The sequence below is a fragment of the Chaetura pelagica genome, unplaced genomic scaffold (genome assembly GCF_000747805.2).
Source record: "Chaetura pelagica isolate M959 unplaced genomic scaffold, ChaPel_1.0 scaffold166, whole genome shotgun sequence".
Classification (NCBI taxonomy): domain Eukaryota; kingdom Metazoa; phylum Chordata; class Aves; order Apodiformes; family Apodidae; genus Chaetura; species Chaetura pelagica.
Genome location: NW_009953758.1, coordinates 3,232,132 through 3,260,048, shown reverse-complemented (window position 1 = coordinate 3,260,048; position 27,917 = coordinate 3,232,132). Strand labels below are relative to the sequence as shown.

The 27,917-nt window shown below is 38.2% G+C and overlaps 1 protein-coding gene across 2 annotated transcripts; it reads left to right on the top strand.

The window, feature by feature from the left end:
• Positions 1 to 219: 219 nt before the first annotated feature.
• Positions 220 to 27,917, top strand: SEC24C (SEC24 family member C). Of its 2 annotated transcripts, XM_010000766.1 has the most exons (23): positions 220 to 420; positions 3,320 to 3,403; positions 5,945 to 6,086; positions 6,987 to 7,165; positions 7,715 to 8,161; positions 9,392 to 9,522; positions 12,608 to 12,719; positions 13,297 to 13,424; positions 15,979 to 16,117; positions 17,999 to 18,114; positions 19,230 to 19,354; positions 19,608 to 19,799; positions 20,619 to 20,712; positions 21,899 to 22,015; positions 22,494 to 22,664; positions 23,053 to 23,149; positions 23,439 to 23,584; positions 24,064 to 24,202; positions 25,000 to 25,118; positions 25,486 to 25,665; positions 26,310 to 26,501; positions 26,899 to 26,988; positions 27,421 to 27,917. In XM_010000766.1, the coding sequence occupies exons 1-23, from the start codon at positions 252 to 254 to the stop codon at positions 27,559 to 27,561; spliced, it is 3,450 nt and encodes a 1,149-aa protein (XP_009999068.1). In that variant the 5' UTR covers positions 220 to 251; the 3' UTR covers positions 27,562 to 27,917. The 2 variants fall into 2 exon arrangements, with proteins under 2 accessions (XP_009999068.1, XP_009999069.1); XM_010000767.1 differs by lacking the exon at positions 3,320 to 3,403.

Sequence of the window (27,917 nt, the reverse complement as noted above, 5' to 3'; positions counted from 1 at the left end):
AATAAATTTATTAGAAAACACAGTTTCTGAAAATACTATTTTCTCACTAGCTCCTGTAAAGCATTTATCTTGCTTGAAAAAACTGCTATGCAAGAGTCAATTACTATTCATATTTTACCTTCTCTAGTATCTCAGGAGCTCTCCTTTCTGTGAAAACAGGAGGGAAGTTGGCCAGTTTGGTTTTTTTTTCTGCTAAAAGCCATTTTTTCCCCCCTTTTTGCAGGTGAGATTAGTTTGGGGATGTGAATACAATGAGCGTAAACCAGCAAGCTCACACAGGGCCTCCTTATGGGCAACCTCAGCCTGGATATCAGGGATACCAGCAGCCTGCCTACAGAGGACAGCCAGGGGTTCCTCAGTCGCAATATGGAGCTTATAATGGTCCGATGCCAGGATATCAACAGCCAGCCCCTCCACAAGGTACTTCTCAGTCAATACTTAATGATTGATAACCCAGGAATTGTTGTGTGTGTGGCATTTTTTTCCTGTTTGTCTCCTATTGTTACTCTTTGTTTTGTGGTAGCAATTATTTTCTATATATAGCTTTCATGATGTTAAAAATTGTGTTGTTCTTGCACATTCCGAGGTTATTGTTCTGTCATTTGTCTACTTCATAATGGACATATTAAAAATTATAAAAATTGACATGTTGAAAAGCACAGCCTGCATTTTTTTCCTGTATGTCTCTGCCTCTGTGGTACTGAAGAACCTGTCTAGGACAGTCCTCCTGATGAGGCTATATTGTGGGGCAGCAGTTACAGTGTAGAAAGATGTGAAAGATTAGGACATACAACCTAGGCAGAAAGCTTGTTGGTTGCTGTTTTCTCTATGCCTTTAAAATCAATGGAAAGTTTGGACGTGTGGCAAACTAATGTCTTTCAGAATTTCCCTGGTTATACAGGATTATATCACCTGATTTTGTTTCTTTAAAAAACAAACAAAACCCAAAACTAAACAAAAACCACAAAGCAAAGCAGTTACACTTTTTTTTCCCCCTCTTTTCAAAAGAAAGGCTAACTTAAAATCATTAAATAACTTTAGGAACCTTTGTTTCCAAGTACGTAAATTGCTGTGGAGGATTAGTAGTGACTTTAATATCTGAAATAAAGAGGAGAAAATACTGCTGCTTGCAGTGAAAGTATTTCTGCCTTTCACAGTAATGTGGATTCATTAAATTCTGCTGAGATAAACACAACATAAACTTCCATGCAGAAATGTTGGTTTAGCTTTCAAATTTGTATTCTAAGGAAATGAGGAATATGCTAATCATGCTCTGTATTATTCTCCCCTCCAAGTACATCTTGAATTTTTTGATACTTTGTGAATTTTAAACCAAACTCAGTGAGAAGGACAGAACAATCAAAGTGCCTATAAGACATCTGTAGGTGGGGGACTGACATTTGTAAGCTGAATGATTAATCTTTTGGGTTTTTCGTCTGGAGCTAGCAGGGTAGTGGAGTAGAAGAAGAGTAAGCATAATGTGCTGAAGAATGGATTATTCAGTTGCTCCGTCTTCCTTTTCTTTCTTTAATCCTCCTTCTCCCCTCGTCTCAATAAATCTCTTCCAACAGCACTTTTAGTCTGCGAGTTTTGAACTAATTTCACAGAGACCTTAAATTCCTGTAAAAGTAATGAAAATCAGAACTGGGCAGAGGAAAAAATCCTGCTTCTTGGGAAGACAGAACTCAGCCATTGAGTTCTCTGGCTGCTCAATGTAGCCATTGACTAAGTACTGTTTCCTGTCCCATGGAAAGAATGGGGAGAAATTGGAATTGCTTCAGTGAGAGAGATTGATGGACAAAGATTACACATTTGTTGGAAAAGTTTAATCAGTGCAGCTATTTATAGTAAATGGGTTTTGGCTATCAATAGTATGAAGAATGTTTAGGATGTTTGTAACAAGAAATTGATGAGCATCTTCCATCAGATACTTCGAGAACTTTCGGACTTTACAAGTCTGAAAAGTGTTTCTTTTTTAAGAGAATTAACTTTTTTCCTTCTGAATTGTTTCTGGTTTGCATTTTTTAATTTTAGAACAATACAAACACAGTTCATGACAACTCAGTAAGGACATACCTAGAATGCTTGATAATGTACCTACAAACTTGTGTAGATTAAAAAGACATTTTTTTTTTTTTGCCAGCAATGTTTGAAAGGTAATGTGATACTGAGGGCAGCAAGGTGGTCCCATTTGGACAACAAAAGTGTATTACACTACTTTAAAGGAGTATCTCATGTACTTTCCTTAAATATCAGGCAAAGGCCACTTACGGTTTGTGGAGATTGCTCTTCCATCTTTTCTTCTGAGACCATCCTTCCGTGATTGAGCAGCCTGTATTAAGGACATACCGGTTGACAAGTTGTACATTTAGGCCTGTTGCTCTAAATCCAGGATTCCTATAGTTAGGAGGAAGGAATGTAAAATTTAGAGCACTAGCTTAACAGACAAAAGTTGACCTATTAGTAGCTGCTGAATATGACATCTGGATAGAAGAAAGTGGCAAACAAAATGTGTTATCAAATAGGGCTGATGGGTGGTAGTGAAGATAGTGACCTGCCCTTTCTTTTGCCATCACATTTACTGCATGCCTTTGTAGCAAGACCTGCTGTAGCTGTGTAATATAGAGGAAAGATAATTCATTTCGGAGCCACTAAATTAACAGGAATTTAGTGAACATTGAGGGGTAAAAGGAAAACTGCCAGTTTTATTATGCTATCTCAAAGTAGTAGTCCTAGGATTTTACTTGTAAAAACAATAAAATTGTTTGGAGGACTGAGTGGAGAGATGTTGGGAGCAGGTACCATCCTCTGTCACAGAGTATTTATGGACAAACCCTAGCTCTAACTAATGAAAACATGGGAATGCTGAGTCAGTCATGCTAGTCTTGCTTGGGACCAGAAGTGGAATATTGTGCTGCTAGCTGTAAATAGCTACTTCTTGCTAAGAGAATGTTGAAGGAATCAGTACATTTTTGCACTAGTCTTTCAGTGAGTCTTTTGGTTTCCTTTTGATGGGATCATGTGCTGAAAGTTCAAATGCAGTTATCTGAATACCAATAACCATTAGGCTGCTGCTGGATTGTTTTGCATAGACTCAGTTGATACTACTAACACTTCTATTAATGTTAATGTCTGAACTGTGTTAATAATATGAGAAGGAGTATAACAGTGAGAAGAAGTATAACTTAAGGAATACTGTGGTAGATACGACATGGATTTTATGTATATGGTACATTCTGCACTGCAGGACTATTTTCAGCATTGAAAACACTGTCCCTTGGTGCTTTGTCTCATTTACTAGTGTATTCTGTCTTTCCAGGTTACTTTCCTTCCTTGGGGTTTCCTTCAAAGGGCTCTCCTGTATCTCTCAACTCTGACACTTCTCTTCCACCTAATTCCATAGGTAAATTATATCTGTTCTGTGTTTGTGCTGTGCTACTTCTTCTGTGCCAAGTTCCCATTTAATATGGATATTTATCTCAAAAGTGTGGGTACCTGATTATTCAGACAGAGGTGGGTGGGACACTTGCCAATCTATTTGTAGGCAGCACTCCAGAAACTTAAATAGGATATGAAGAAATAATCCTAATAGAAATTGCTTATGCCTGCAGATTCATAGATAAAACCTGACTTGTGATTAATGTTTTCTGAAAACTGATTTCAAAATCTACAGTGGCTCATTCAGGTTCTGCCAGAGACAATCCTTAGTTTAAAAGAAGTCTCCTACTTGAGAGACAACTAAAACATGAGATTTGAAATTATAGCATTGCAATGAAGAAGTGAAAAATCTCCCCAAGCACCAGAAGGTTGTTATTGGAAGTCACAAGATTTTCGTAACTTATGCTTTTATTTAGGGGAAGAATTAGTTTTTAGCTCCCTTGGATATAGCACAGAAACCAAATATATGTTAGGAATAATTATATTTCCAAAAGCTGTGGCAATCAGGATGCAAGAATTAGAAACACTGTAAGAAATCTTACTGTATTTTTCCTTCTTCCCAACGAGTGGTATTTTGATAGAGCTATTTCCAACAGTGTCAATTAGTTTAGAAGAGTCAAGAGCCTGAACTAGACCAAGGCCATATAGTCTCAGAGCTTTGAGTAAAATCCCAAAATCTCATTTTGCTGCCATCTATCTCCATTTTGAGGTCTGTGATGAGTAAGAACAATATGTCAAAGATGTTGAAGGGAAAATTCATTATTCTTCAGGAATAATGAATCTTAAGCTAATAAACCACTAGAGTCATATCTGTTCAAGAGATTTTTTTCCCCTGGCTATTTGAGCAGTTTATGGTAATGGTTACTGAAGTGTATTTCTGACAAGAACTAGAAGAAGAAGTCTTCAGAAGCTTTATCTGAAGTAAGCATGTATTTGTCCAATTATATGCTTGTTAAAGTTGGGGGGAGGAAGTTTACTTAATGTTAAAAAAAAAAAAAAAAGCAAAAAGCTGTAGATTCCCTCCAGGAACTGGATTAAATATGCTTTCAATGACAAAAGATAACAATGCCAAACAGTTTACCTGTGCTATCAGAGGAAAGAGATGCCAAAATAGATGGAAGTTTATAAAATTAACCAAAAAGCTATCACAAAAACCATTCAGAAATAGAAATACTACACAATATACAAACAGAAATCAGGAAATGCTTTGCCAGATAAACAGTCAGATGAAACTTCTCTAACAGTAGTTTAGAAAAGACAAAGCCTAATGCACTGAAGGTATGTCAAAATAATAAATATCTATGGAAAAAACCAAACCCTAAGTCTCAAAATGAAAAACAGGAGGAGGTTTAGTAATAGAGAAAAATGCCCCAAGAAATTACTGGTTATTCATAAAACGTCTAGTTCTTTCCTTGAATTCACATACTCAAGCCTACTAAGAATAACATGTAGCAGATAAGATAAAAACATTTAAATCTAAAAGTTGGGCTTTGGTATATAAAGCATACTGTAGAATTGAGAAATGGCTTTTCTTATTTTTTTAATGATCCTTCTCAAAGTTTCAGAGTCCCTTTTAAACTTGTAATGCCAGTCACTGTCAGAGACACAACAGTGTATATATGCTGCCTTGATCTCATGGGGCAGCTTACTCTATTTAGTCATGCATATTTATTGATAGCCCATACATGAAATATGTTTCCTTGTGGTTAGCAGGCATGGTCAATGTTTCTTCTAATTATCAGCATTTTTGAACATAATATTAAAATACAAGTTTATATTCTCCTTTTTGGAAGTGGTCACTGCAGTTGGTCTGCTAATATTGTGCCCAGCATTGTGCCATCTGTGGAAAGTATCCAGACTTGTTCCTGAGGCAAATATGTTTGGGCTGTGACTGAACCGGCTAGCTCAGTGTGAAAGATGAGAAAGTACTTGTATTAGCCTCCAACCTTGAGCATCTGGAAAGAACAATCTGTGATGGCCTTCCATTGTTACATATATAAAGCAGCTAGTTGGATGTAATTTTTGAAAACTGAATCTACTCAGAGAATCTGCTTACCTTTCAAGAAGAGAAAACTGAACAGTAATGACCATTAGGTTCTATGTGAATACTTTCCTTTGTCTGGATAAAAATAATTAGACTTGAAAGGGGAAGAATTTCATACCTTACTGACAAGATAATGTTTTTTTCTTCATCAAAACATGAAATAGTCTTTTGAAGACCTTACACAGTACATAATTCCTGCTTGATCTGCATGGATGTGGTGACTAGTTGACACTGACTTAAAATATTTATACTTTTGTTGCTTCTAATATTGTTGTATAAATTATTTGTTGCTTGTGGAGTATTGATACATCAATTCAGCCACCACTAAATTGTTTCTGCACTTTTTTTTTATTTCCTGGATTTTTCATGATAATTGGTTCAAGCCCTTGTTTCTGTGACTAATTTCTTATTTTGAAAAAAAAAAATAAATATTTTTTTTTTTTTTGCCCCTTATGTCTGCAGGTTCATTAAGAACCCCTCCAGCCTCTGGAGCTCCCCCTCCAGCCTCTGGAGCATCTGTTCCTTCTGGTCATGTGGCATACAGTCAGCTTGGACATGGAGATGTGCAGAATGGAATTCCAACCTCAGCAGCCCCAGTGCAGAGGTACATATAAGAAGAACATGCTTTTTCTGTGGTGGAGTGACTTTCTCTATGGCTTCATTATTGCTTTAGAGCAGCATTTTGTCATAGAGGTATTTGTTAGATAGTAAGAATATTGGAGATTAAAACCACTGGAAGGATACGAGCACATGTCAGTGACTGATCAAAACCAGTTCTTACAAAGACTTTCTTTGTGGTAGTCATTTTCCTCCTGAGGAGTTTTCTGATTCCCATAATCTGTCTTATTTTAAAACAAATGCATCCACACAGCCATAGTATTTGATTCCTTGGCAGTGTGGATTGATCTCTCTCTGGAGTATATTGCTGTCTGGCATTATTGAGTAATTCCTTAGTATTGCTTCTGAGTCTGTTTCTGTCTGTTATGTGTCCCTGAGTTACCTTCGTCAAAACCTCTTGGATATCTTCTCCAGAAAGATGATGCTATTTCCTCTGTCGTGAAAGAGGCAGCTGTGCTTACTGGTTCATTGTGATTACTGGTTATGGAGAAAGGTGGTTGGCTTTTGTTTCCTTCAGGATATGCTCACCACTGTTAGCTGTATAGTTCAAATACGTTGAGCAACAGAACATTCTTAGATAGCTGTGCAGACCTTACCATTACCCTGTAGAGTCTGCAGTAATTCTGGTTTGTTGCAATAACTAAAATGAAATTAACAAAAAATGCTATAAACATAGAATTTGTATTTTAAGAACTAAGAAACATTTTTTTTAATTAAAGGAACTCAGATTCACACAGGATTTTTAATTATTCTTAATGTGAGCTACCATGCTTTGTGTAAATAATGGAGACCTAGCTAGTGTTTGTGTCGTAGAAAAATTTTAAAAGACACAGAATTGTAACTATATGATGAGGAATCCAGTGAAGTTTCTCATCTTCCTTCTCAGGCCACCTGCTTCTCAGCCATTTCTGCCAGGCTCAGCACACACGCCTGTCAGCCAGACGTCTACGTTCCAGCAATATGGTCCCCCTCCAGCCAGTGTACAGCAACTCATCAATCACGTGGCAGGGATGACAGTTGGCAGTACTACAGTCTCTGCTCCTCCCCCAGCTGGACTGGGCTATGGTGAGATTTTCTGGCTGCAGAAATACACTTTTGTTTTAAATATATATTAGTAATTTAATAAAATACTTGCTCTTGTCAGTGATTCATTTCTTCATGGTGATGGGAATTCTCTGGGTTTTGACATCTGCCATAGTAAATGGTAGTTTCCTTGCCTAATAAGGTCATAGGGAAAAACAGAACTCAAACTATTGTAGGGGACAGTGCCGGAAGTACTGCAGGACATGAGTGACAAAAGAGAGTAACTATTTCTCCTCAACTAGGTGAATCTTATTATGAAACACAGAACCAGTCTATCCCTAAGTAAGCTGTAGGAGACACTACAGCCTTTGCCATTGTTGTTCAGCAGCCCAGTCAAAAAAAAGAAGGGATCAGTAAATCACAAAAGACTGAAATTGCTCTGAATGTGTGTTAGGGGCATTGGAACTAGATGATGTTTAAGGTCCCTTTCAACGCAAACCATTTTATGATTCTAGAGCAAATGGGTTTTGCTTGCATCTTAATTCTCTTGAGGATAAAAGAAGATGACGTTTTACCTTCTATTCTTACCAGGTGCCCCAACATCAGTTCCCCCAGCCTCAGGAAGCTTTAGTGCAACAGGATCTGGTCTCTACACACCTTACACTGCAAGCCAAGGACCCCCTCCTTCGAGTGTGTCCGAGGGTCTTCCTTTGGCACAGCCTCCATTTCCTGGTCAACTAATATCAACTCAGCGCTTACCTACTCAAGTCCCTGGTTTTGCCCCACCTCCTTCTACAGGGATTGGACCTTCTTACCCTCCTACTGCAGGTGTCCCAAGGCCACCTACCATGACAGGCCCACCACTGCCTGGGCAGACACTTGCTGGACCACCAACTTCCCAGCCTAACCATGTATCCTCACCACCGCCACCTCCGTCAACTATGTCAGGGCCACACCATGGGCCTCCCATAAGTGGCCTCCATGGACCACCTCCTCCCACTCATCCTCCTCAGCCTGGATACCAAATGCAGCAGAATGGTGAGTATTCCTAGCATAGGAATTGTTATTTACGTGAGTTCTCTGTGTGCTGCAAACTGAAAACTGGATTCTGGGTTTGTTACCTTTGGGCCCCTGGCTGCATATCAAAGCTTCCCTCTTGCTTCATTGCTCTCATGTCAGAAGGACAAATCCAAGATAAACAATTGAATGTGTCATTCTTAGATAGTTGTGCAGGTTTTAATCAGATTGGTGTAACTGAAGGAATTCTACCTTACTTGTCCATAAAGGTTAGTAATTAGTGCCCTAATGCTACAAGAATTTGTGATGAAAATTTTATCATGAACTTCAATTTGATATCTGCAACCTCATCTGTTAAAAAGTAGAGAACTGAAATATTGAAAAGCCTTTTTCAAAAAAAGTTGTGGCCAGCATTTTGATACAATGTGTATGAGAGGAGTTGGCAAATGTTGAAAAAGGAGTTGCTATATTTCTCTCCCTGTAGAACATTTCATATTTTGTATGTGCTTAGAAGTAATACCAGTTGAGCTTTCTGAATTATGAACACTTTTGGCTGATTTTTAGTCAGTAACATTTACAGATAGCTAGGATAAAGTAATCATGTGCAAGTGTCAGGATTGAGAATCCATGCAGCTTTGCACAACTGGCCAGGTAAATTACTTTAAAATATCTGCCCAATTGCTATGAATTGTAAAAACTCGAATGGGGTAAATCATGCTGTTATTCCATAACTGACTGAAATTGTCTAAAGTAATATGAAATAACCTTTGGTAGTTACAAAACAAAAAGGATAGTCATACATTACTGTAATTTCCGACAAGCCAAAACTACTTGAGAGAACTTCTTGCATACATTTACTTTGAGGAATTACGGGTCACCCACTAGCTTATTTGGCTAGTCTGTGTGCAGTTTCTGCTAAGCTGTTCTGCAATTTAATTTAAATGTTCTTGTTCAGTGCATGATCTTAATGTGTATTGTAATTGTATTACTCTAAAAATAGTTGTTAGTCTGAAACCCCATGTTTCTTAAGTCTGGTTTTAAGGATGACTGTATCGGTTTATTGGATCATTGAGAGAGATGTACAGATCTAAGCTGAAACACTGTGATAAATGCATTTAATCCTAATTAACTGAAAACCATGTGACTTTCTTTTTCTTGTTTTTTGGTGATGACAGAAAAAGTGGGAAAGTGCCTAATAAGGAAATGCCTACTGTTCACCATTGTTTGATTTTGCTGTCCCTTTCTTGTAAGGTTCCTTTGGGCAGGTGAGGGGTCCCCAACCAAACTATGGAGGAGCCTATCCAGGAGCACCAAATTATGGAAGTCAACCCGGGCCACCACCTCCACCAAAACGCTTGGATCCAGATTCCATTCCTAGCCCTGTAAGCTTACTTTATTGTTACCAGTGTGAATTCTTCCACAGTGTCTTTACATAGAACAGAACTGACGAAGACCAAATCTGAAAACAGGTTTCTTGTTCCAAAGAACATCAGTCTGTTTTCCTGCTTACTTTTCTCTCATATATCCAGCTTCAATCTTTGGTTATGAATAAGCCCAGAAGCAGTATTTTTCTTGGTCACCAAAGAAAGGCACTGCATGTGCAAATAAATGCTCTAATTCCTCAGGTCTTTTTCTGTACTATGTTATGCTTTGAGAATTCTTGAGGGCTTTGATTAAGCTTGTTTCTCTGTTTCTGGATTCTCAATTAATAACGTTGCAAGGTGAACTAATTTTGGATTTTGAGGTGATAGTCTATGAACTGTATGATCCATGTTGAAAGTATGGTTAATATGAGACAATTGTAGTGCTTTTCATTTCCCTTTTCCTATAATCTATCAAAAAGCTGGTTAGTGTTTTTTTTAATAATTAAGTCACAACACTACTTCAGTCAAATATGGAACGTTTCTCCGATTTGGATTATTTTTCAGAATGGAGGTTCTGAGAAAGGACAAGCAGTGACATGTAATATTAAGCCTGGCAGTCTTATTGCTGCTGGTCTACTGTTCTGTTTCTTTTGCTGCTGCTGTTCTGGCATTGTCTCGGAAGGCCACATTTTATAATAGGAAACCTTTCTAGGGCAGTGCTTACAATCAGTTTACTTCAAAACTATAAAAATAACGTAGTCTTGAGTTACATCATAGATCTGAGCTGGTGCTGTTCAGGAGTTACTGCTATTCAAAAATATTATCTGCTAGTACTCTATGTGAAGTTTATGACTGTATTTTATTTTTTTTTTTTAGACTATGAGAAATATTTAACTGCTTGTCTCCTTCTCTTCCACTAAATGAGAACTCAAATGGCTTGTGTTAGTTGCCTTCATTTTAGCATGTTCTTAAAGCATAAATTCCCAATTTCTAACCAAAATGAGCACGTGAGCCACCACCTCTGTTAGCAATTTGTTCAGAGCCCAAGCCAAGTATTTTGGCAAAGCTGGTCTTGGGATCATGTGTGCTGCAGAAGGTGATGTTTCCTGTTGCATGAACCAGTGTCCAAATGTATCTAATTCCAGTGCTACAGATTTGGGTAGAGAGAAGTAACACTGTTACTTTTTTGTTTTATTATTCTCTTTTATTTTTATCTTCCTGTTTTTTTTGTTGTTTGTTTTTTTTTATTGTGGCACTCTTTTTATTTATTTTTAAAAAGCAGCTTAATGAGCTGCCACCCCAGCAGAAACCCAGGCACAGAATAGACCCAGATGCAATTCCTAGTCCAGTAAGTGCTGTATATATGTCGATTGTAGTGTGTGTTGGTGACCATCTATCTGTGCATGCCTGAAGCCTGAATTTCATCTCACTAACCCTCTGTCATTAATCCTTTACCCTTTCCTTGCTGTCTTCTGCTTGCCTTATCAAAATGAATGTCATTACATGGCAAGAGGTTGTTAAAATGTTCTCTTCTGTGATGAATGGTGAGGCAATAGAAAGCAGACTATTTCAGAAACAGATCATGAAGAATGTCTTCCCTTCGCTTTGTCTCATGTTTAGAATATCTCCTTTATCAGATTCAAACTGACATTTTCATTGTAAGCCATTAGTATAATTGTCCATACAGTATGTGTCTCATGTTTACGTATGTACAGCATGAGCATTTGTAGCCATGTTTCCTACCGGTTTTGAGCAGAATTTGATTACTTTTCTTCTTAATATACCAGTATGGGGCTAATTCTCTGAAGTTCTAGAATTGCAGATGAACCATTTTGTTTTTATGTTAATTCCTGTTATAAATCTTCTAGTAGATTAATATGAGACATGGGGAGCTATAAACATTCTCTCATTATCTGTGCTCACACATAACCATTAAATTTTGAATGGGTAACTTTAATGTTTATGTGTAGAGAATCTTACCTAAAGAAAGAAAAAAGCAGCTACCTTTTGGATTGGAATAAAAAAAAAACATGTTTGACCAATATTACCCTTGGGTCACTTCTTCCTCATTTAGTCAGAGTTCATTATGTCACAGGTACTAGCAGTGAAATCACCAAAATCAGTCAGTCTGTGGGCTTCTGAAACAGGACTAGATTTACCCTAGTAGTCGCCATCTGATGCTGTGAGAGGCTTTCTGCTGGCAACTTGGGATCTTCAGTAAGCTTACAACTTCTGCCATGTAAACTTTGGCATTTCACGGTTTACTCTAAGCAAAGGCATATGTGTTTGGTGTATCAGAAGAATGATTGCTAGCTTTAGTGCTTTCATTCAGGCACCAGTATTAAAATGTACTTAAAACTATGTATAACTACAATTTTCTGTTCATATGCAAACATCAGTGGGTATTGTAGTCAAGGAAAACTGTTTGATGCATTTCCATTATCTTAAGCATATTTGCATTAATGAAGAATTTGAAATACTAAGACATTTAAGAATTTTACTGGCTTTGAAATTTATTAAGCTTAATTCATTGGCAAGTCTGTTGAAACTTCACTTTCCACATCCCCAGAATTCACAAACTCTTGAGCATCATGGAGTAATGAAGACTTCCACCTGCGCTTGCAAGCATCTGTCTTTAGGTCAGAGTTACAGTGGTTAGAATGTATAGTATGAAAAAAGAGGGAATATAACAGAAAGGAAAAGCCAGATTATCTATGGAACTTCAGCCTGAAGCTTAAAGAAGCTTCTAATTTTCATTTGACTAGGACCAGTATACAAGGGAACACTACAAAAGAATTCCTTTCTTGATCCATGTTTGGCTTTTGCAAATTTAGGTCAGGCCTTAAAACACAAAATAAGCTACTAAAAATACTTGGGGAAAAATATGATTTGCATCTTGTGATTTATTGTTAGTCATTAAGTACTGTTCAAAATGAAACTGAGAGGTGACTGCTTTACAAAACTTACTTGCTTTAGACTTCTTATTTTTAGAGATCATGTTTGCCTCAGGTTCCCTTTTCTTTTCCATAGAAATAAAAATTTTGTATTTTACAGTACTTTGAAACCAAGCCTCCAAATATTAATATGGTGTTGTCCATCATAGATTCAAGTGATTGAAGATGACAGAACTAACCGTGGGTCGGAACCATTTGTCACTGGAGTGAGAGGGCAGGTCCCACCTCTTGTTACTACAAATTTCTTGGTCAAGGATCAAGGTAAAATATTTTTCTTTTCCTAAACAAACATGTACTAGCAATATCATTGTAATTGGACTGGGAACTGGATTTTGTTAAATCAAGTGGAATGTCAATTGGTCCATGGGCTTTGCTGAGAAATTTAATCTTCTAATTTCCCATGTGGTTTTGGAGATTTAAATCTCTCTTAAAACTTCAGAATCTGATTCTACAATCAACTGTTTTACTCTTCAGCCAAATTTACAAAATCAAATGGTAGAAATGTTTGAATTGAGTTTTCTGCCTGTAATACATTTTAGTCTGCAAAGAGTGAAACAGGAATCCCTTTTTGGTGGGTTTAAGTTGATGTGGAATCAAGTTAATGTGTTTTAAATTCAAGACTTCTATTATATGTCGTTAATCATAAAGAAGCATTTTGTTTACAATTCAAGTTTGCATAGATGTAATAAATTTTTTTTTTTTTTAGATAGACTCAAAGTCTCTGTGGCTTAACAACACAAATGAAGTTATCTTTGTTTCTGTTCTTGAATATAAACTTACCTTGTACTGAAATTCGCAGTGAAATCACTGAAAGGACTTTTTGTCCTTTGTTCCTCAGGTAATGCAAGCCCCCGCTACATAAGATGCACATCTTACAATATTCCCTGCACTTCAGATATGGCCAAACAGTCCCAAGTTCCTCTAGCTGCTGTAATAAAACCACTGGCTACTTTACCCCCAGAGGAGGTAAGAACCGCATGTGGAGTTACATATGTACTCTGTGTTCAAAACGTTTAATATTTGAGTGCTGTGATAATTTCAGTTTTTTTCCACTAGCTGTCAAGTAGTATGATCAAGTGACCAAAACACTAGGATGGTCACAAATGCATACACCTCTATCTGATGCTTAATTTCTTTCTTGGCCTGAAGTATTTAAGTATTTACTAATTACTGATGTTAAGTCTTTCCTAGGATGTTGATTTGTGGAATTGCATGAAAATGTATCAAGCAGCACTGGTTAAACTCTCTAACACAGATGTATATGCACAGCATTGTGTGGCATGACAGCACAGGACTGAGTACTGGGCACTGCTGAGCTGCAGTTGTCTTTCTGCCCTTGCTTTGCTCAGCACTTCCTTCTAGATGTAATGCATGGCTAGCTGGCCTGTTACAGACTGTCTGCTGAGAACGTGAAAGCTTTGAGAATATTACAGATCTAGGAATTTTATAAAATATTCTAAATACTCTGGCTGCTGTGTAGTGTTAGCCTGCTTGGAACAGTGACAAATATACTCATTAAATTCAAATGCATCTGGTTGCAGTATTCTGTGCCTTGTTAAACTTAACATCTGCTGAGAAAAGGAATGCCTCTGGACTTCCAAGGGTGTTGCATTGCATTAATGTTCCTAAACTATGGTTTGAGTTTTGAAAAGTGGTTTGTGGTTAAACTGAGTTGTGAAGTTAATTGCTGTATTGCTGTGCTGTGGCTGGAGTTCAAAAGGAGCAGAATCACAGATTGTTAGGGGTTGGGAGGGACCTCGAGAGATCATCTAGTCCAACAGGAGAATGTGGTCTTTTTTGAGAAACCCAGAGGCTTGTGGAGCTGCACATTTTTAGAGAAGCTTTACAAACAACTAGTTGTTAGGTCTCCTCGTGTGTCTATACTTTGAACTTGTGATATCCAGAAAAAAACATGGCTAGGAATGGAAAACTGCCCTGGAGACTGATCAGCTTCTTCTAGCTGATCAAAAAAGTGCTTTATGGCAAGGGCAAACTGCCTGTGAAGGGGCCCATTCCAACAGATGAAGGCTCTGCTGTTCAGAGCAACAGGACTGTAAATAGAACTAAAGATTAACATATCAGTAATGAGAGGATAAGTGTCTCATGGAAGTACTGCATTCAAATAAATTCAGAAAATATACAAATTCAGCACCTGGTTGCCAGCACCTTTCTACTATGTTAAAGCACAGTTCAGAAAATTTGAGGCTTCAGAAAGAAATATCTCTGTGCCTTCTGGAGCTAAGTGTTTATTGACAAGTTATGCATAGCACTGCATGTTTACAGTGCACTTTTGGCTTTTTAGGATGCATGTTATTGGGGAAGGAACAGAGGAAAAAGCTTATTGTGTGCAAGTATAATACCAATGTGGCCTGGTAGTCAGAAAACTTGAAATTTTGTTTCCTCTGAGGATGTCAACAAGGGAGATAGGAGCTGAGAAATGGTGGCTGCAAAACCATTGTATTGTTAATAAATTATCATTTGGGTTGAAAGAGATGTAATGTATCTGTGGTGTAAAGAGGAAGAAAGTGGTGCATTTGGTCAATTTCTGCAAAATGAATATATCATATCTTAAACATGATTAGAGGCTTAGGGTGACTGAAAAAATAAGACTGGGCACATTTAGTGTCAGAAAACTTTAAGCTAAGTAGTTGAACTTTATTTCGAACTAGATTCTTAGTTTTGAAAGATGCTTTGAACTATGAATGCAGCTTGCACAAGATCTGTCTTATTCTTTTATAAGTGTTTCCTGCTTGCTCTTATGTTGAGAAGCTGCAGAAGTTGCCAGGAATCTTAGTCTAGTTTGACTGCAAAAAGAATGTATCATCAGTAATAGTTAGAAAATGGCATAGCTGTGTAACAGTTTTGAGGACTTCCTATACAATGGGGTCAAGACAAGCAGAACTTAACAATATATGTAATATGTATTTTGTGGTGGACTTAAAAAATAAGTCTTATCAATTTTTTTAAGATAGTCTGGGTACTCTATGCTCTTGATTATATGGATTGCAATGACTGGCTTGTGTTTTGTAAAAAAGCTTACTTTCTACAAGGAAAAAGTATGAAGAGTTGCTTTTAGAACACCCAGCCTGTGGTGAAATGCAAATTGGATGTTCACACCCATGAGGTTATCACAGCCATTCTTGGCATGGCTTCAGTCTTTCGTGTTCACTTGACACACATCTGTGACATGCAGTGTGCTATTCCTGCTAGGGCTTGTGTTTATTAAGCAAGCTGCTATATAAGGTAACGTAGCACCTTGGAGAAGTACTTGTTTGTGTCTAAGTGGGATAGCACATTGATGACTGCAGCCCCCAAAGAACTGCTGTGCTAGAGCTTGAGCTGAAAAGCATTTATAAAATACTTGTTGAGGCATCCCCCACCTCCTGCACTCTCTTACACTGCTGTCAAAATGCTAAACCCCATGCAGTGTGCAAGGAGAGTTTTAATCTCTGCAACATGTGTGGTCACTTCTTTCTTACCATGTGACATTTTGTTTCATTTTTTTCCCCTGCTTCCACAGAATCTTCCTTATTTGGTAGACCATGGAGAATCTGGCCCAGTGCGATGTAATAGGTGCAAAGCTTACATGTGCCCATTTATGCAATTCATTGAGGGTGGAAGGAGGTTCCAATGTTGTTTCTGCAGCTGTGTCACTGAGGGTAAGCTTTCTTCTGGAAATCAGTGTCTAGGCTTTATCAGTGTGATCTGTGAACAAGATGCAAGCAGATAAATCTTTATCCTGTTATGATGATTTATTACGTGTACTGTATGTGTGTTTAGTCTCGCAAAAAATAAAACATTGCAATGTTCAATTTTGAAATTATGTTCAAATTAAGTAGGTGCTTCTGTATTGTAGTATTATTATACCAATTTTTTAACATGAGGTACTTTAGCATAATGAATGGTGGTTTGAAAAATTTTATTATTTTCATAGGGTATTACAAACTTAGATTTTGCTATGACAGATTGAGATGTACATCTAGTCAGTAGCATGAGTTAAGATATTTTTTTTTCTCACAAAGCCTCATTAAACTGCTTAGAGATGAGATTACAGTTGAGTCTGCTAGAGCTGAAATTGTTCAATATATGCCAGTTAATCTTGATTGCTCTTCTAATTAACATAAAACATGCTGCCTTTTAAGCAGAAGTCACTATGTGCTGCTTGTAGTTTGACATCTATAGGTTTGTTTTGAAGGCATAGTGGAATGCAAGGTACAACAAATCCTGTGGTGGTGATTTGAGTGTTCCATTTGGTAGCACTGATGGCTTTTAATGAACTGTTGTTTCTTATCACCTCAGTTATGCTATACAACTATTTGTATAAACAAAGTAGGAAGCTGAGAGGGGTTAAAATGGCCGACTTTAAAAAGCCTATTTTGTTAGGTGTTTTTCACCCTGCATGCATTCCCTGTCTCTGCTCACTCAGCAGCTGTATGAATGGCTGTACCTGTAACAACTGAGCAGGGGCAGAAGAGGGAGTGATGCTCAGAGTGCTGATGAAAGCAATGCTGTGAAAATACAGCATAGTTGTACCTAATACTTGAGAACAATTTGTTTTCTCTGCAAAAAAATTAGATGGTTAGCACATACTGGATTATGTACTTGGGAGAGAAGTAATAGATGCTTACATATGTAGCCTTAATGATATAACTTTGTTTTCTTTTGAAGTGCTGAAATTTTGAATGTTTAAAGGTGGTGAATACTGCCATTACAGGTTCTCTCATTTTAGTCTCCCCTGGAGCTATGTAGGTAGCAATAGCTGGAATACATTTTGTTGCCTGAACAGTTCTGCAGGAGGGACTCTGTCATGTAGTTTCTGAGGCACAAGGGAAATTCTTTCTTCGTTTCTACAGCTGACTTTTGTAGGCAAAAACTTAGCTTAACTTCCATTTTACTTTCTGATACCTAGTACTAGCACAAAAGTACTAGATGCTGGGCATGTGGTTACACTTCCGGATCTTCCTTTTTAATGCTTTACAATCCACTATAGGAAGTACTCTGTCTATTCTGACAAAAGGATTATGGCAGTCTCTGCAGCCAAGAGTGCCTAGAAGGCTTTACTCATGCAGGATGAGAAGGGAATGTAAAAGATAACTCATATAGGAGCTCTCTTTTAGTAAGCCTGAATCAAGTCAGTGATGTCGTAGCCTGTAGTTTCCCTCAGACTCTATTGTAAGTAATTTGTTACTACTTATACAAGATTGTCGTATTATTCCTTTGGACTAAATCCATTAGAATAATTCTAAGAGCATATTGTAGTAACATTTATGAAGTGAAACTTCACATGAGAATGTCACAGATTCAAGAGAAGTACAACAGTTACTATAAAATGTGCCACCTGGTACATAAGGCAAACTGCAAGCAGTTTAATGATGCTTCTTAAATTGCGTTCGTATTTTTAGTAATATTTGTATGCTAGCACAGAGTGCTAGCTAGCTTTCCTGGAGTTTTATTTGAAACAGCTGTTGTCACATTAGCTCTCTAGTCACAGTGTTTATCATGGGCATGTTACTGAATTCAGTAATTTTTTCCTTCTCCAGTGCCACCTCACTACTTCCAGCATTTGGATCATACTGGAAAGCGCGTAGACTTCTATGACCGACCTGAGTTATCTTTGGGGTCTTACGAGTTTCTAGCAACGGTTGACTATTGCAAGGTACAGTGTTGATTGTTATGTTTTGTAAATGGATGATTTAGTTAGAACTAGCTTGTTTTTCACTGAGAAATGGCAAAATCAGTCTAGGGCATGTCATATTAGTCAATTTCAAGCACAATGTGCTTATGTGTCTGTTAATTGGACAGGGATGGGAGAATAATTTGGAGAAACAACTACTGCGTATGTATAAAAAAAGTACATGAAAGCTCATAGAATCATTGAAGTTGGAAGGGGCCTTTAAGATCAAGTTCCAGCCCTCTGACATGAGCAGGGACCCCTACCACTAGAGCAGGTTGCACAAAACCTCGTCCAGCGTGGCCTTAAAAACCTTCAGGGATGGGGCATCAGCAACCTCCCTGGGCAACCCATTCCAGTTCCTTACCACCCTTCTAGTGAGGAATTTCTTCCTAATATCTAACCTAAATCTCCCATCTCTCAGTTTAAAACCATTACCCCTTGTCCTATCACTATCTTCTCTGATGAAAAGCTCCTCCCCAGCTTTCCTGCAGGCCCCTTTCTAGTACTGGAAGGTGCTATAATGTCTCCCCGGAGCCTTCTCTTCTCTAGGCTGAACAGTTCCAACTCTTTCAGCCTGTCTTCATAGCAGAGGTGCTCCAGCCCTTGGATCATCTTGGTGGTCCTTTTCTGGAACCTCTCCAACAGGTCTATTTCTTTCTTGTGCTAAGGGCCCCAGAACTGTACACAGTATTCTGGGGGGTCTGACCAGAGCAGAGTAGAGGGGCAGAATCCCCTCCCTGGCCCTGCTAGCCACACTTCTTTTGATGCAGCCCAGGACACAATTGGCTCTCTGGGCTCCAGCACACGCTGGTGGTTCATGTTGATTCATCAGCTACTACCCCAAGCCGTTCTCCTCAGGACTGCTCTCCAGCCATTCTCCCCCCAGCCTGTATTTGTGCCTGGGGTTGTGCTGACCCAGGTGCAGGACCTTGCACTTGGCTTTGTTGAACTTAATGAGGTTGGCACTGGCCCACCTCTCCAGCCTGTCATGGTCAAAGCTATTGAGTTTTGACCAGTGTTCATTTGTCTGTGTTGCAGAACTGTTATGTGAGCTGCATTGCATGACCATAATGTGAGTTCTTCCCTCTCTTCCACAGAATAATAAGTTTCCCAGTCCACCTGCTTTCATTTTCATGATTGATGTGTCTTACAATGCTGTGAAGAGTGGCTTAGTGAGGCTAATATGTGAAGAGTTAAAGTCACTTCTAGATTACCTGCCCAGGTAGGTATATTGTGTACCACTGTAGTCAGTCAAAATGGGGTCACTTTTTGCCTCTTATAAAAGCTAGAAACGAAAAAATTATTTTATAATCCTATCAAGCTTTTCTTCAGGAAAAGGCCATCTTTCTGCATAACTTTCTAGGTGAAAACAATTTTTCCTTTCTTGTATTTTCCCATTATACCTTATTTTGATGGGTTCTGTGTCATGATTTCACTGTCTCCTTAGATATAAAGGCAAGTATATATCTTAACAGGGAAGGCAACATGGAAGAATCAGCCATTCGAGTAGGATTTGTCACCTACAACAAAGTGTTACACTTCTATAATGTGAAGAGCTCACTGGCACAGCCACAAATGATGGTTGTCTCAGATGTGGCAGATATGTTTGTGCCGCTCCTGGATGGTTTTCTGGTGAATGTGAACGAGTCCAGGACAGTTATAGTCAGGTAATGGAAATTTAATTACAACGTGTATAGTAAATTTCTTGTTTGGTAGATTCAAGTGTTGCATGTTTATTTGTCATGTTATTAACTGAAAAGTCACTCCATGTATTTTAACTTCCTATACCCTTTGAGATTAAGCTGGCAAAGTAGGATAGGAAAATTCATGGGATAGGCATATATTTGGCTTCTAGTCCAGCTTGGCAGAAGATATACATATATATACAGGGATTTAGTATAGAATGGTATCTCTGGGAAAGAACAAACCAAAACACAATTAGAGTGATGCAGATTGAAAGTCGTTAAAAATACTGAATTACTATCTTTAAGTCAACTGCCTAAATAACTAAACTGAGACAAGAGTGTTGTCTGATTTTGATTCCGTGGAGAAAATTGAATGAGTGGCATAAAAAAGATTAAATCTAGAAGAGAAATTAGCAAAGTTTCGGCAAATTATTCATGTAATACTTAAACTGTAATGAAACTATGGTGTGTAGCTAACTATGTTTAGGGAACTTTCCTAAAGAGTTTTCTTGCTAATGTATGTTGGAACATATTAAAAGAGCAGGAATACAGAAGAGCTATTGAAGTAGTTGAGGGTATAGAGCAAGAGTGAGGATACAGATGAGAAAAGCCAATGGAGAATGACAAAGCATTTTTTTCACAGATAAATTATTTTTACTACTGTAAAAATTATGCTAATTTCCTGACACCTTAGGGACTTCTGTTTGAACCATCTTAGTCTCATAGGTCATCAGCTCCAACTGTATGATCTTGCCAATTAAATGGATTCTTGAATTCCTCCTTGTTCTTGTTCTTTGCTAGTTTGCTGGATCAGATTCCAGAAATGTTTGCAGACACAAGAGAAACGGAAACTGTGTTTGCACCTGTGATTCAAGCAGGGCTGGAGGCTCTGAAGGTTAGTAAATGCATTGTGAGGGCAAATTGTTTTCAGTCTTAAGTACTCTGAAGTTCTGCTAACACACACTAAGACTGTTCCAAAGCTTATTCTACGTCTCCTTGTGGTAAATGTGCGCCATGTAGGGAGTACTTGGCTCATTCTGCAAGTGCATGTACCTCTTTTTCTATGTGGCTAGCTAGCTGTTCTCTATCCATTTTTAAAAATATTTTTTCTCAAAGTACAAGACGTGTCTTGCTCTCACCTTGCTGGGTTTTGCTTTGAAGAGTTTACAGAACCTACACAAAAAAAATTAATCCTCCAACATTAAAATCAAGTGCTGAAGTCTGTCATATTTCATTGAGGAGTTCTGTAATGTGATGGCTTTATGATTCTGTGCTTGAACCTCTGGTATAATGTAAAATAAAAGGAAGGAATGCAATCTGCTGAAATTGCCCACAACAACATGCTAACCAAGTAAACCTTCTCTAAAGTTCTTCCATTCCAGTATTTCATCCAGATAATTACACACACAATACAAGTCCTACTTGTATATACTGATTGAATTGATTGCCTCTATGATTCCATCCAAAACTGTTCATATAGCTCTATTTGTCTGTCGTCTCAGTCCTTAGAAGTCTCTCTTAAACTCAGTTTTCATTACAATTGTTCACTCAAGAAATAATGTTAATTACTAATTGATTGTTTACATACTGCATGTGTCGGAGAAAATAACCTACTAAACATTGGCTAGTGTTGACATTGGTTCTTTGTTTAAAATGAATGATCTTTTGAAGCTCAGATTACAAAAGCCATTGTCATTTCTGTGGCTCTTTTCCACAAACTAAGGAGCTGCAAATCAAAGAAAAAAGCTGTCTAACATGTTTGCATAAAACCTTTTGTAGCTGAGTCCTGCTTACTGGTCTGTATTTCCATGGAGCCAGTCCTTTCTCCTTGTTGTGGAAATAGGACAGGTCCAGTAGAACTGAAACTTGCTTTTCTGTAACTGACCAGTAAGCTGCACCCCCCATGTTGGATACCACTGAAGGAACCAAGTGATCACTGAATCTGTGTGTCTGATAGTGAGCCTTCCTGATATAAAGAAATGAAGTAATGAGGATGCCTGAATGCTTGTTCTTGAATCAGTTTCTCTTACAATTTTTAGAAATTATTTCTAACCTGTGCTATTGCACTTGCTTTCCTTCAGGCAGCTGAGTGTGCTGGCAAGCTCTTCATTTTCCACACCTCTCTGCCCATTGCAGAGGCACCAGGGAAGTTAAAGAACAGGGATGACAGGAAACTGGTCAACACAGATAAGGAGAAGGTAATAGTCACTTGCATGATGCTTACATAACAGGTCTCTATTATACTCTATGCGATAAAATAACTCTGAAGCAACATTAAAAAAACTTTCAAGGGTAGCACGTAATGTAACCTTCTCAGCTAATACCTTTTAACATTGCACTTTTCTTTTTTGTTCACAAGCACAGCTGTGTAGATTTGACATCATAAGGACAGCTCTGGGATGAGAACAGGAAGAGATAGATGTACATTCTTACGATTAAATACCATAGCTGGATTAAAATAAATGTGCTGAACTTAAAGCTAAAGCAAGATATGTAGTATTTTTTGAAATATTCCAACGATTCTTCAAAAGCAGGGTCAGGAAGAATTTATATTGTTGTAATTTCCCTGAAGAGAGACTTCGAGTATAAAAGTGTATTGACTAGGATTATAAACTGGATCTCATTTTCCTTTCCTTACCCCAAACTTCTGATCTCATCTCTGTCTTTCTTTCTTAGACTTTGTTTCAACCACAGACAAGCTTTTACAACAACCTGGCCAAGGACTGTGTGGCCCAGGGCTGCTGTGTGGATCTCTTCCTGTTTCCAAACCAGTATTTAGATGTGGCAACACTGGGTGTAGTAACTTACCAGACAGGAGGCTCCATTTATAAGTATGCATATTTCCAGGTAAGAGTGACGTTGGCTCAGACTGGTATTTGATCTAAATAAAGATTATTGTTCAGTTAAGAGTTATTTTCTGTAGCATGAAGCATAGTGAGCAAGTACTACTTTGGAAATAAATTGCTACTTAAATTTCAAGATTTTCACCAAAATTATTTTGTTAGCTTTTTGTCTTTACACAAATTATCTCTATGAATAACAGTGGCAACAACAAGAAAAGCTATGCTGTTACCTTTCAGCACAGTATTTTATTAACAGGGCACTGAGCCCTGTATGATGGCTGATTTCTAAAGTAAGACTGCAGGAAATAGGATCTGATTTAAAATTACTTTATGGTTTATGGAGCAGCTCTGATTTATGTGATTATGAATTTGAATTATTGCTTGTGTTCTAGCTGGAGACAGACCAGGATAGGTTCCTGAATGACTTGAGAAGAGATGTCCAGAAAGAAGTGGGATTTGATGCTGTAATGAGAGTGCGCACAAGCACAGGTGGGTGATAGCATAAGGAGTCTTAATAAATTGAGCACTTCAAGCATGTAGTATGGGAAGGAACAGATTTTTCCCCTATTTTAAAACATCTTGAGACTAGGCTATGCTACAAGCTCTGCTAAAGCTTTGAAATTCTAAGACTTTTGTCAAGACTGATCAAAGATCCCTGCTGAAATCTGTCAAGATAACTTAGTGTCAATGATGTCAGGATTTTCAGGGCTCCAAAGACTCACTGTCTTGTTATTCTGTTGAAAACTGTGGTTCATGTTGGGTTTTCTTTCTTTCTTAGGTATTCGAGCAACTGACTTTTTTGGAGCTTTCTATATGAGCAACACAACTGATGTAGAGATGGCAGGTTTGGACTGTGATAAAACAATCACAGTGGAATTTAAGCACGATGACAAACTGAGTGAAGACAGTGGTGCACTCCTTCAGGTGAGGGGGAGCGCTTTCCAGGAGAAAAAAGTTAGTTGACAGTTGAGTTGTCAAGAAACTGTGTCAAGGTGGAACCAGTTCTCAACTGGGGAGAGTGCCAGCTGCAGAAGAGGACAAGGTTCACTCTGAACTGAATTATTAGATGCTCCTTCAAGGAATTGCTTGTTCTTTTTTTCTGCCCCTTACTATACCCTTAACCTTTCAGCATATTTGTTCTCAGGATGAAGTAGACTGCTTCAAATTACAGTCTATTTTCCAAGACCAGTTCCCTTAATACAAACTGCTAATATTGTTGCTTGATACTTTTTGTTTTTTCTTAGCATAAGCATAAGAGACTCACTTATCATGTGAGTCTTTTACATAACTATCTGATTTGTTTAGGCATCCAAATCCTTGTTTTTACTGAAGTATTTTCAGACCCTTCCTTTCTTGTAGCAGGGCCTCATTTTTCTATATCTTGAAATTTTTGTCTCCCACAGTGTGCTCTGCTGTATACCAGTTGTGCGGGACAGCGACGACTCCGCATTCACAACCTTTCCTTAAACTGTTGCACACAGCTTGCTGACCTCTATCGAAACTGTGAGACAGACACACTCATCAATTACTTGGCTAAATATGGTAAGAGTAAATATGGCAACAAGAATTGCAACCTTTAGCTGCTGTTAAAATGCCTGTTGTCATCCAGTCACACCTGTTCATGCTCCTTGCATCGAATGTCAGGTGGCAATCTTGATATTTGAGTCATTTATGGGAAAGAGCATAAAGCTGTGATAGTATTGTTGCTTAGGACAAGAGGTAAAGATACAGAGTGTGGGCTCATCCTTCATACAAATTCTTGTTTAATTTTCTTTAATAGAGGTTTGTATTGACAGTTGTCTTGAATTCATCTTTGTATTTATTTTTGACTGGATTAATTAATTCTTTAACTGAGAATTTTGCTCTGGGAATAGGAAATGGCAGCCTTTGCTTATAGGTCTGGGTTTCATATCATACTTTAATGCATTGTACCCTGTTTGCCCTTCCTATTTTGCAGTACAAGCCTACAAATCCAGCAGAGATTTAGATATGTGTGTGTTTATTGCCATTAAAATATAAGAAATGGTCCATTTCCAGTCCATTAAAGAGAGACAGCCAGTCTATAAATGGCATCTTTATAGTACCCCGTGCTTTCAAATATGAATAAGTGGATTTTAAAGTACATGGGAAGTAGAGAGTTGAAGAATACGCAGTAAAATGGAATAAATTACCTTATTCAGTAGGAATGTATAATCTTTCTCACAAGTTTGAAGGGGAGAGGAGAAATATTTAAATAAACAATAGTTGTTTAGATTTACTTTGTGGAAGTAGCATTTGGATTTTTGCTGTTCATGAGGAATCACTTGATAGCTGCCCATCTCTTTCCTCTTTCTATGCAGCGTATCGTGGAGTTCTGAGTAGTCCAGTAAAGGCTGTACGAGATGCACTTATCAGCCAATGTGCCCAGATCCTAGCTTGCTATCGAAAGAACTGTGCTAGTCCCTCTTCTGCTGGCCAGGTAAGCTCCAGTGCTTTCACTTGAATCACAGGCCGTTTATTAGAAGTGATGAGAGCTTCCTCCTACTTAACCTACTCAAAAAAAAGTCAATTGCTTCACTCAGCAGAAATTTGCAAAGAGGAGACTTGGAGTAAAGAGACACAAGCAGAACTACAGTTGTGCATGGCTTCTTGGATTTCTCTCTGGAGCCCAGGAGGCACTGTTGGCGCCACGGAGAAGTTTTCTGTTACTTTTGCAAGTCCACAATATAATTAGACTGTCAGCTTTCACTCCTCACAGCTGTACCATGCTTTGCTGGTCCATGCAAGTCTCATTTTGCTTATACAGCAAGGCAACTGACCGGCTTGTGTCTGCTTTTGACTTGTAGCTGATCCTCCCTGAATGCATGAAGCTGCTTCCTGTGTACTTGAATTGTGTGTTGAAGAGTGATGTCCTTCAGCCTGGCCCAGAGGTCACAACAGATGACCGTGCCTACATTCGTCAGTTAGTCACATCCATGGACGTGGCAGAAACAAATGTTTTCTTTTATCCCAGGCTTTTGCCCCTGGTGAGTAATTCAGGGTATTCTTATCACTTGAGACTTGCTCCTGTCTTGAGTTTTCATAAGGACAGGCATTTATAGTTTAGCAAGGGAAAGTGATTTGAAAAGGATTTGGGATCTGCCATCTGGTGGGATACTTCACTTAATTCCATTCAATGATAGATGCATTGCTGCATCTTGTGAATTTACTGGAGAATTCTTTTTATCCTGAGCTGTGAGCATATGACTAGTGGCAAAGATGACACTTTTGACCCTTTCATAGAAGTCCTAAAGCTTCTTGTAAGTTTCTGTAGTAATTTTAATCATTGCAGGGCAACTCCACATACTGACTTTTCGTTACCATAGTTGTTGGAATAATCCTAACAATTAATTATATTCCTACTCCAGGAGTCAATATTGGAATTATAAAGTAATTTCACAGAAGCCTTATGTTCTCTTTTGCGGACCAAGGGTCTCTGATCTGCTTCTGTGTCATGTTCAATAAGAAAACTAAGCTAAGGAAGATGATACTTCAGTTGCAGCTGTTGCAGTCTTACAGGTCCTAGAAATGAGAACTTTTGGGGTCTTAGTGGCAGATATTTTCAGGAATTCACAAGATGCTTTTGTTGGATAACTTTGAATTTTTATTTTTTTATTTCACTGTAAACCAGACCAAAGCAGATGTTGACAGTGACTCCTTGCCAGCAGCAATCCGGAACTCAGAAGAACGTCTCTCCAAGGGTGACATATACCTGCTGGAGAATGGGCTGAACATCTTTGTGTGGGTGGGAGTCAACGTGCAGCAAGGCCTGCTCCAGAACCTCTTTGGAGTGTCATCCTTCAGCCACATTAGTAACACCTTGGTGAGCTAGATGGCAGTCTAGAAGCTAATGTCTGTGATATTCACCTAAAACTTAAAACAGTGAGAAAGCAAGTTGAGAAAACTGTTATATTTTTCATACTAGGAACAAGAGAAGCACAGGTATGTGAAACTAGTGGAAAGTGAGCACGTCGGGCATTCTTTGCCTAGCTTTGTTTGACAAGCCACATTTCCACTGAGAGAGCAGTTCTTATGTAAATGGAACAGATAATTCTGGTGTGTTCTCTTTTAACTAGTTGAGGTCAAAGAGGTGGTATATTAGTTGGAGCAGATATATCTCTACCCTTATGTAATGTGACAAAACTGCTCAAAACTGCTGAGTTCTGTTTAATGTTGCTCTACCTTGCGTGACTAATGAGGACTGGATATCTTTATTCCAGACTACCCTGCCTGTCTTGGAAAACCCCTTTTCAAAGAAAGTACGATCCATTGTTGACATGCTTCAAATGCAGAGATCTCGCTACATGAAGGTAAAAATGCTGTTCTCCTTTCATAGCTTTTAATCCCCTTCCCTTTTAGTAGAGCAGGTGATGCCTGGTAGTGCTGCAATGTTGAATTTATTCTTCCTAATCTCATAAATATGATTCCAAGTTTTCAAGGATCTGAAAAAAAAAAATCATTACCAGTTTTGGCGTTCTGTGCTTACCATAGTTCTGAACTTTTTTCATACCTGTTATAATATATGACAGCACAAACCACATACATGCTATTTTCCTTCTGTTTAGAAAGGGCTGAGTTTAACCCAGCTTAGTTATGGAAGTCAAAGCACATAAAACATATATGCTGTAACTCTGATTATCTATCTTTGGATTACTGAACTATTTAGCTTTTTGCTGTTTTTTCTAAGAACATTAATTCTGCTAACTAGTCACTGCTCTTTTTGTTCTTTTGTTTTTTTATAGTTAATAATTGTGAAGCAAGAAGATAAGCTGGAAATGCTGTTCAGACACTTTCTAGTGGAGGACAAGAGCCTGAGTGGGGGGGCTTCTTATGTGGACTTCCTATGTCACATGCACAAGGAGATTCGGCAGCTACTGAGCTAGAGGAGGGAGTGGTGCTGAACTCACTAGTGACATGTCAGTCTCCACTAATGACCTGATCAGAAGGCCCAGCGCCCTCAAAAAGGACAGCATAGAAATCTGTACAATTCCATAATTTTTAATACATATTGCATAAGCAGAAATCCTTTCAACCTCTCCCAGTCCCGTATGACAGATGAAAAATTTTCCTGGTGAGGGCTAAAAAAAAAAAAAAAAAAGGCTTTTGATACCAGGTCTTTTACTTGTATCTAAATTGTTTCCTGTGGTTTGCAGGAGTTCACCCCCCCACCCCATGCTCGCTAATCCTGTTGTAATGAATGTAGTTTTTTTCAGTTCACTGTACATGATTCAACATGGGT